Source organism: Ailuropoda melanoleuca, chromosome 9, assembly GCF_002007445.2.
Source record: "Ailuropoda melanoleuca isolate Jingjing chromosome 9, ASM200744v2, whole genome shotgun sequence".
NCBI classification, from domain to species: Eukaryota; Metazoa; Chordata; class Mammalia; order Carnivora; family Ursidae; genus Ailuropoda; species Ailuropoda melanoleuca.
In genome coordinates, this window is record NC_048226.1 from 44,394,992 (window position 1) to 44,404,972 (window position 9,981).

Here is a 9,981-nt window from a genome sequence, read left to right on the forward strand (position 1 = left end):
TAACGAACACACCCCAAATTGGGCAATTGTTTAGGTAGTTTTCTCCTTCACACTTTTCCTAATTTTCTAAATGTTCTACAAAGAGAATGCAGCTTTTAAAAAAGACTATATTTAAAAAACCATATGATGGTTTCCCAGGTTATTACTTCCCGAGAAAATTGCAGAGAAAATAACAAGGAAAATGAGGTGGTGTACGTTAAAAATGCTATATAAACATTATTTGAAAAAAAGAAAAGCTCAACTGAAACACAACTTGGCTCCTTGTATTGTGGTTTTTTTCTGCCAATTAAACCTGAGACCCACCCCCCACTCCCATGTGTGGGCTGTAGGGGTTCTTGAAGGACTTGCAATTGTAAGGACTAGAGCGAGTGTTAAACCAGAGAAAGCAGTGTGTGTGTGTGTGTGTGTGTGTGTGTAAGACCCGCACCTACATTATTTTGTAGGGCATAAACCTTTCAACCTGGCCCTGAAAAATTCTCTTCAGGCGCACTAAGCCCCGGGTTCTTGCCTCCCAGTAACCCTGACCTCCAGGAGAATCAGAATAATAGATAGTAATGAGAGTTACATTTGGAAATGCAGTGATCCAAATGGGGTCAGCACCATTCTGCTGAGAAAAAAAACCAATCCCAGTCCAGGGCCAAGAAGGCACCTCCAAATGAACTTCCCTACCAAACTCCGCAAAGGGCAACAAAGACCACATTCTGACAGCGCCCAGGGCCACTCAGGTTTCACAATGCGTTTTATTATTCATACAAAAATAAATTTATTTACATTTGCTAGTTACTGTGGTAGTGCAGCCTCGAGACAGCAGCGCATCTCCCCTGAGTGGGGTCACTAGGTATCCAACCGCCTCAGCGGACCACCCAGCGCACTCCTCCGGGAAGAACTTGGGCGCGGGGAGGCAGTGCTGGAGGAGGCGGCGACCAGAGCTTGGACGGGGGAGGCCACCTGGGGATGGTCAGGAGCCGGAGGAGGGGTGCTGCAAGGCGGCGTGGGAGTAAGGAGTGGCGGGAGGCCTGAAGGAGACCCGAGCCTGGTTGGGTGGGGGGTGCGGGGGTGGGAGTCCAGACCGGGAGGTGGGTAGGAGTGTAGATAGAAGCTTGGCTCGCAAGAGGCGGGAGCCTGGGGGGAGTGAAGGGCTTGACTGCAGCCAGGAGGCAGAACCGCCCGGATCGCTGCCGGCAAACCCGGGCCAGGTGGAACGTGAAAGCGTGCTTCCATCTCTCCCGGCGTGGAGACGGCATGCCCCTTCCTCTAGGAGGCTGCTACCCTGTGGGGTACAAACCTGGCCCAGGTATGCCACTCTCCTCTCTTTGCAACTTAAAAAACATGCCCCGATGTTGGTCGCCTGTGAAGACTGGTGTCTTTAAAGCCAATCATCCAGAGCACGTTCTAACCGTTGCCTAACCGAAACATGCCTGTGTTGTGCACAGCCGTGCCATCATACACAGAGATCTGGCTCAGTCGGGAAACTAACTCCTAAGCGGTTTGGCTCTGGGTTAGTCTACACTGCTAAAGTCCGAGGCTGGATCTGGTTCCACGCCGTAGCGACAGAAGGAAGCTCTTTCAGGAGAAGCAAATTGTCGTCGCCGGGATCCTCAGCAGCCGCAGCCCTCGGCGTCCTGCGATGACAGCCACGCGGCCAACCCTCCGGGCTCTGCCCCCAACACCCGCCACGTGTCGTGTTCACAGTTCGGGTGGAGAGGGTGTCTAGGAGCATTTAGGAGAATCCGCTGGAACTTTCCCCCATTCTCTGGGGGTTCTCACTCTCTCGGTGGCCCCCAACACAGGCGCTTCAACAATAATCCCAGCAAGCGAGTTCGATCTAAGCGGTGGTCCCACATAATCTGTTGGCTGCGGAAACTTCTTTGGTGTCAGAGTCGGGTCGTCCTGAGACCATAAATGGCCATGTCTGTAAAATCAAAAAGAGCGTCAGATATTGGAGGAGAAAGTACTGTCTCAAACCGAAACCGTTCTCCTAAGTGAACCCTGGAATATCCCTGGCTTTTAATAGCTCAGATTTTATCAGTGTTCTGGGAATTTGGGTGTCTTCTCTCTAAATTAGGATTTTAATTTTACTGGACTTTGATTGCGTGAGAAATGGGACTTCTGTCCATCCTTCCTTCTGGTCTTTGCCCTCAGGATGATTCCTTGAAATCTTCATGAGTTTGGGACTTTGTTTAATTCCCTTCCCCCAACACACACACACACACACACACACACACACACACACACACACACTCAGCCCTCCACTCCGAGTAGGAACTGGAATAGGTTCTTTCTCAAGCCGGGAAAGTTGGCAGGTCAGACAGGGACTTTCCAGACAAATCCCTTTTTGGGAAACCTCTCATATTCTGCAAGAACTTTTTTAAAAAATCCAAAGGCTTTTAAAAAGAGCTCGGCCTTCCCTCCTTCCTTTCAGAAAGTAGGGCTTGTTAAATCGAACCTGTCAGACTCTTAGCTGGAAAAATTGGGCGAGAGAGATTTGCCATTCAATCTGCAACGGGGTAGTGGATGCAGGTGGAACCCAGATTCACCCCGGACGCAGGATGTCACGGGGCAAAGTACCAGGTACACTGATCAGAATGAAGAGACACCGAAGGGCGGAAGGTTCTTCTCCGAGAAAGCGGTTTGGCCCCTACCCTGGTTGGGAGAAATTAAACTGGACTGCTCGCCACCCATTCCAGAACCCCCCTTTCAGGTTCTTCCCCGCGGGCTGACTCTGCCTGGTGCCCCCCGAGCATTTCCCGGCCGCTCGCCCCGGGCCCCTCGTGCGGTGTCCCTACCAGGTTCACCGGGTGCACGTAGCCGTTCTCGTAGCGGTCCTCCTGCAGCAGCTGCCGCAGGTGCGCGATGTAACTGGAAGCCAGCCGGAGCGTATCCAGCTTGGAAAGCTTAGTGTCGGGAGGCACCCAAGGCAGGCTGGTCTTGAGCCTGGAGAAGGCTTTGCTCAGCACGCGCATCCGGGCGCGCTCGCGGGCGTTGGCGGCGTTGCGCTGCGACTGCTTGCAGTCGGCGGCGGAGCCCTTGGGCGGGAGGGGCTTCTTGCCGCCGCCGCCCCCAGCCGCTCGCGGCCGCTTCCTCTTGCTGCCTTCCGCGCCGCCGGCCGCGCCCAGCACACACCGCTCTTCCTCGCCATCGGGGTCTTCCTCCTCGGCCGACGAGTTGTCACTGGGCGAGATGTAGTTGCCCTCGGCGCCGCAGAGGGGCGGCCTCTTGGAGGGGGGGACCGGGTATCCCCGCTGCAGCCCCCGCAGCTCCATCTCCTCGGGGTCGCTCACCGAGCCGGTGGACATCACTGCGTCCCCCACGCCCACGCGCGCCCGCCTTCCTGCCTCAGGCCAGCCTAGCGGTCTCGGCCTTCCGCTCCTTCTGGCGGAGGCGGGGGCCGGGCAGAACTTCGAGGAAGACTGGAGACCTGGGTAGGAAGCGCGGGGCCGCGGGAGCGAGCCCTGCCGCTGACCAGGAGAGCGCGGCCGAGAAGTGGGCGCCCCCGCCCACGCTCCGCGCGCACTACCTCGAGCTGCGCCTTTTGACAGGACTATTTATTTGTACTCCTCGGAACAAACCACCCTGGCAAAGAAGAGGGGGTTGGAAAGGGGGGCAAGAGGTGGGGCGGGGGCGTGGAAGGGGTGGGGACCGTTTTTCTGCCCTCAGGATCTGTTGGTGGGGGCGGGGAAGGGGAAGTCTCTGCTGGACCGAGATTTGGGGCCCCAAGTCCGTAGGATCCTCAGATTGCCAGTGAGAGAAAAGTGTGCGTCGGGCGAGTGAAGGAGGTGGACCTAGTTCGTACCCACCCCACTTCTACCCCCAACTAGTCTTGGCGATGGCGGAGATTGCCAGACACTTAGAATCCCCAGGATCGCAACCTCTGCTTCTCTCCCAATCTTTTCAGCGGAACTCTATTTCCCAAAGTTCATAACGCATTATGGATGACTGCCTATCCAACGCTTGCCCAACAAAAGCGTTAAAGCAAAGCAAGCAAACAACACCGAGCAATCCGCAAGTTAACCTCCCATTTCCCTCTTCCTCCTTTTCCTATAACTTGGCTTTATGATTTTCAAAACACTTTTACTACATTGATTCGTCCCATTTTCAAACAACATCTGTGACTTAAATGTTATCTCCATTTTGCAGAACTTCAAGCTAAGCTGCAGAGATAGATATTTAAAGTAAAGGACCCCAAATCACCAGGCTGGTAAGTAGAATATGGACTTGAAATCCGTGTTTAGCATCCCTGGCCCCTCGATATTCCTGCAGTCGCTACACGCCTCCCCCGCCACACACCAAAAGCTGTTCTATTTGCTATTTTCCATTGTCTTGAGAATTTCACTTGATTTTGTTTGATTTGCTTGATTTTAATTTTTTTGAATACCACAATGCAGTCGATAAGAGGATCTTGCCCCGATTCTCCGAGTTATAGTCTAGGGAACTGATTACTATTTTAGATTGTGTATTGAAGAGCACACTCCTGGATGCAGAATGCTAACTTGGCACAATCTTCCAGAATAAAAAGGACAAAACAGCATCCACAATCATGGTGTCCTGTGCCAACCAAAAATAAACCCTCTGCCCACCCCCCCAAAGGAAACAAAACAAAACTGCAGGCTCATTTTCAACTCAAAGGATCTTTGCAATAGGTGGTCTGGATGGGTACTTCACTTTGGAGGCACACACCAATGGCCAGCTACTGAGCGCCTGCCATGTGCCAGTCCCTGGGCTAGGCACCATATGACTACCCACTGAGTAATTAAAAGAAAACAACAAAATAATCAACCACTATGAGGTTGGGGTGTGATCCCTCTGTTTTACAATGAGGAAACGGAATCTTCGCACCCGACTTAGGTGTTTACTCATCCTTTCCCTAAAAGCTCTAGGTTTCCAAACTGAGCAAAGTGCAAGGCAACAAACGTGCAGTCAGCCCAGGACAGAGCGGGCAGAAGCCTCGGGGCGGGCTTCCCTCCACCAGCTCCTCGGCAGAACAAATGCTCCAGGCTTCGTGCCTGAAGTGCCGCAACAGGTGGCTGGCCCAGGGCTGACTTCATCACTCAGGCATCGTTCCACCTTCGCCTCCCAGGCCAGGCGTCCCTCGTGGGGGATGTTTCACACAACCCATCGTGGTCACCCTCATTTGTAGAGGTTTTCTCCCTGGCTGTTTTGTCATTTTGTTGAGGGATGGCGAGGGGCTCCTTTCTGGATCACTTGAGTAAAAATGTTGCTCATTTTCAGTTTTCTCTGGGATGGGAAAATGCAGAGAGTATTGGACAGAATGTAGAGTTCTTTATAGGAGTGCTTGAACTTGAACTTGACTTTGGGTGCACCGGGGGAAGGAGGGAAGAAAAAAGTGAGAAGGGGGAGCAGAAAGATGTAAAAAGGAGATCTCAGACTAGCTTTCTGCATCACCTATTGATGACTTGATTCTATCAGTATAAATACATAGTCTTACACATTAGAGGCAGGCATATAGGTTTTAAAAATCTGGATTGTTTATACAGGTGCAGAACAAAGTCTTTCTTTAGAAAAGATTAATGGTGGGGAAAGTGCTAGATTTTCTCTAAACAGTCACAAAAAACTGTACCCAGCCTCAATGCTAAGCGGGTCATGGCCAGTTTCTTATTCTTGAAGGAACTGCCTGACCCCAACAGTTCATGCTTATTTTTTTTTTATAGCTTTTTCCTTCCCTTTTGCTTTTTTCCTTCCCTTTTTAGCTTTCCTTCCCTTTTGCTTTTCCTTCCCTTTTGCTTCTTTTTGATGCTCTATTTTTCCTTCTTTCCATTCTTTTTCCTTCCTCTGAATCTCTCTTCCTTCTTCCCTCCCTCCCTCTGTTCTCTTTCAAAAAAAGCAGCTCTCTTTTATTTTTCTTTCACCTTTCTTTTCCCTCCATGTCTTTCTAGTTATAGTTTCATTCTTTTACTCTTTTTTTCAAGTTGCAGACTCCCAATAAAGATTAGAGAGTGTATCAAATACATTTCATATTAGTATATAACTGCAGTTTGCTTTAAACATGTTTGCAATCTCTGATATTTGTCACCTCTTTACACTTTGAAAATGCTTTTACTTTTCCTTCTCTCTCAATGCAACAGTCCCATGAGCTGAACAGTGCAAGTACAATTATCTTTTCTGAGAGTTTTAAAAAAAAACATTGAAAACAATTCCTATCTGTTCATGCTTTGCAACCTTTTAGATTTGTAGCATGAATATACAGTCGTTGATGACATCCATTAATGGTCTTGAAGTTCTTTAAGATGTGCTTTTTAAATATGCAATATGGGGTGGGAATGCTTAAAGTTACATTATAAAATAGACATTAATACATTTAATAATGTCTTGTAATCCTGGTCTTCCTGCCTTTTGGCTGTATGACCTTTGGCAGTTTACTTTTTCTGAGGCCCAGATTCCTGATCTATAAAATGAGCTATCTGTCTCACCAGGAAGAGGAAGTATATGAGCAATTGCCTGGGCCGGAGCCCCATACGTAGAAGATCAATGAATGCTGGTTCTTTTTATTACTATGAATTGTTTCCCCCAATGTTACACAGCTAATAAGTATCAGGCTGGGAGCTGACCCAGGTTTTGTACCCCAGGACTTGTTCTGGGTTTTAGATGGCACCAGGATGTTTCATTTGCTTCAACTGCAAACTTCTAGGGTTTGAGGTACATAATCCCATCGCCTGACATTTCCCATAGGTTTGTAAGAGACCTCGCTGAGGGAAAATGGATAGGCCTGCATTGGAAACCTTTTCTTTCTCCAAGTTCTCTTACCATAAAGTCACAGCACTTCTCCAATCCTCACTTTCCCTATTTGGAAGCTGGGATAAAATTCCAAAATCAGAGTTATTGAAAGGATAAATGAGATTGCGGTGTATGTGAAAGCACACTCAGATGTAACACAGAAAAGGCATTTAATATATTAAAATATCTTAAAATGCAATATTTAAATATTTAAAATATTTTATAATATTAAAAATATCTAAAATTTAGGTTTTCTTAAAAGGTAGGATGAGGTGGGTTAATAATTACAGACCATAGAAACTAGGCCATTTATGACTACTGCCCCTTCGGACCTGCTGTAAGTACTAGGTGAGGGCAAGTCGGGTGACTTCAGGGTTTAGGCAGAGCAGGGGTTGCATCCACCTTCTGTGAACACCAAGCCAAAACATTACTAAGAAAATGCTTAAGAAATGATCGTTGTGGGAATGCATTTGAACGGATAGAGCCCTCCCCATGTGACTTTCCTGGTGGTATCTTCCTAAAGTCTCCTGATAGTCTGAGCTATCTGATTGGCTGAAGAAATTGCCCATACCTTTGATCTAGAAAATCAGAGTCTCCAGCTGGCCACTATGGAAGCCACTAGCCACATAAGGCTATCAAGAACTTGAAATGTGGCTAGTCATGTAGAGTAGTGTATAATACGCACCAGATATTGGAGCCAATATGAATGAGAGAATGTAAAATATCTCATTAGTATGTTTTAAAAATTATGTCAAACAATGAGAATATTTGGGATATACTGGGTTAAAAGAAATGTTATTAAAATTAATTTCAGCTGTTTATAATGAAGCTACTAAAAATTTAGAATTACATATGTAGCTCATATTTTTTTCTTTTGGATAATGTAAGGATTAACTATGCAACTATACATTGAGTGTCTACTGTTGGCCGTGGCAGGTGTTGGTGAGACCAACGCCTGCCTGAACCCACTCCGTGGGAAAAAGCAAGGCAATGCGGGGCGCGACGTGACGCTAGTTATCCTCTGCCTGACCCCTCTCCTCTTCCTGCACCTCACCACGTGTACTCACCCTCATCTCATCCACCCAACCCTAGAACACGTTGAGAAACACTTCCGGTTGGATTTCTGCCGCGCATGGTAACGGAAGCCTTAGCGCTGGAGCAGCGTTAGGCTTGATTCCTCGGGCAGCGTGGACACCCTGGGGACATCATCCCGAGCTCCATGGCCTAGTTCATTAGCCTTTCGGAGCAGCAGTAGTTAGGAGCAGGACACCTAGAACGAGGAGATGACGGATCCGGTAATACGATGCACGAGTCACGTGGTGTGCAGGTCACATGGTGTGCTGGTCACATGCGGAGGCAGGTCTGTTTGGAGGCAGGTTATGTTGGGCGTACAGAGTGAGGTCACCCTCAGGCCAGGCCTTGGCTTTTCTTTCTTCGACTTCACGAAGCCACAGGCTCAGCTCCAGGTCCTCTGCAGCATCTGTGCCGGGTCGCCCAGGATGTCCCCACACTCCCAACCCCAGAAGGAAAGGAGCTCCTGGCACTTGGACACCGCCAACTACGTGGTCAGGCGCCTGTGGGAACACTCGGAATGGACTGCAGAAGTTCTCCGTTATCCTCCGCACAACCAGTCCTCCGCTGCAGGTTTATTTATCCAAAAGTTGCAGCAAGAGTTTTGCCTCTTGGAACCCCAAGAGGCCACTGCCTGGACACATCAGGTTTGCGGACACTCAGGCTAGAAAAGTCTGGGTTAAGAATGAAAAAGGGGAAGAGGAAAGTGATATGATTCAGAGACCTGATTTTCTCTGCCATTCAAGAGGGAAGAAAAAAATCCTTATCTATTGCTTTGACAAGTAAAAATGTAAGTGGCTTTGGGAAAAGTTTTTTTTTTCTTTAAGCAATACCTGTGGATTATAGATAGCCAGCACCAAAGTGTAAACTCTAACGCCAATGGAACGCTGTGTATCTCCTGCAAATGACTTTGATTACTCCATTAGCAGAGTAAAGCACACCAGCTCTCTCTCGGAGAAAAAGCTCTGTGCTGATGTCCTCCAAAGGAGGGGAGTCCTGTTTGCAGAATAATCCCTGGGCGTCACTGATTTGGAGCATCCTGAAGGGGGAACTAGTTTAAAAAAAAAATCCCTTGAGACAGCCTTTAACTGTTGGGCAGAAGCTAAGAAACTTCTGTGCCAGGAGATTTTTCTTTTAGTGTTTATCGGCAGTACTTTGGAAGTGTGAAAATATTCCATTACCAAAACATCCTTTGAAATGTAGCGCACGGCTCTGGTCTCCAGTATGTGGTCCCAAGCCTTGTTGATTGTGGAGTTAGCCTAGGAGAGAATAACATCCTGCCATGTGGCTTGTACTGGAAAGAGCCCCCTTCTGCTGTGGACATTAGAAGATTTCTGCGTCCATCAGCTGCGTGGCCTTGGGCTGCTTGCTCACCGTCTCGGAGTTGTTTCTCTGTGTACAGCCCACCTCCCGGAGGCTGCCCGGTGTTCAGGCACCCCTGGAAACTGTAGAGCATTGTTCAAGGTTAGTTATTATGTTATTTTCCCCATCCTTGTTCTCTCTTCAGCAGCACTATATTGTCCCCATCCTCTCTCCTAGCATCCCATTTTTGTCGTACCTCTTCTCCCAATAGAGTCATTCCCCTACTCCGAGTTGGTTTCATTTTAGTAACCCTCCCACCTTCCACCCCCCACCCCCACCCCTCGTGCCTCATCCCCTATAGAACACCCAAGTGAAAACTAAATGCCTCCTGGCGCCAGAAGGAAGTTCTCATGTAATAGATACTTTGTGGTGTCGGAGAGCAGGGATTCTGTACACTTTGTCAACCAGTCCCTTAATCAGCTCTTCTGTAAAAGACGGGGCTGGCTTATTTACATACAAACCTTGTTTCCCTAAGCCCCGAGCCCCTCTGACCTCCAAATCTAAAATGAGCTCTCATAGACAATCAGAGAACAGGGAGGTGTTTTAGGAAATGGGCCCCCTGTTTCTTGATTCTCCCCCCACTTTGGCTTATTTGTGCTGCTCTGCCCAATTAGCAAGGATAATGAGCCAATTAGCTTGCAGGGGAAAAACCCACCCTGCTACATTCTTCTTTAGGTTTGATTCTCAAACAGAACTCCCTGAAGATGTTGGAAAGGGAACTATGTAAGGTACCCCGCATGCCTTGTTTCATCACCCTGCCCCCATTCCTTCTTAGAATGCCACATTCAGGCAACTTCCTTTAGGGAAGACGGGGCA

General features: G+C 48.5%; 1 protein-coding gene and 1 long non-coding RNA gene across 2 annotated transcripts; one reads left to right on the top strand and one right to left on the bottom strand.

Annotated features, from left to right (window-relative positions):
* Positions 1-721: 721 nt before the first annotated feature.
* MSC (musculin) lies at positions 722-3,505 on the bottom strand. Its single transcript, XM_002922798.4, has 2 exons — positions 2,787-3,505; positions 722-1,912 (listed from the first exon to the last, which is right to left on the bottom strand). Exons 1-2 carry the CDS (start codon positions 3,294-3,296, stop codon positions 1,826-1,828), a joined length of 597 nt encoding a protein of 198 aa, XP_002922844.2. The 5' UTR covers positions 3,297-3,505; the 3' UTR covers positions 722-1,825.
* LOC117803757 lies at positions 3,494-9,429 on the top strand. The gene is made up of 3 exons (XR_004627813.1): positions 3,494-3,610; positions 4,138-4,198; positions 7,825-9,429. It is a non-coding gene; the product is annotated as an uncharacterized LOC117803757 (long non-coding RNA).
* The last annotated feature ends 552 nt before the right edge of the window (positions 9,430-9,981 follow it).

Excerpts from the sequence above, each read along its gene's own strand:
- MSC (XM_002922798.4), bottom strand. The coding sequence starts at position 3,296 with ATGTCCACCGGCTCGGTGAGCGACCCCGAGGAGATGGAGCTGCGGGGG. Across the intron at positions 1,913-2,786 it reads ACGTGCACCCGGTGAACCTG|ACATGGCCATTTATGGTCTC; the intron begins GTAGGGACACCG and ends TTGATTTTACAG.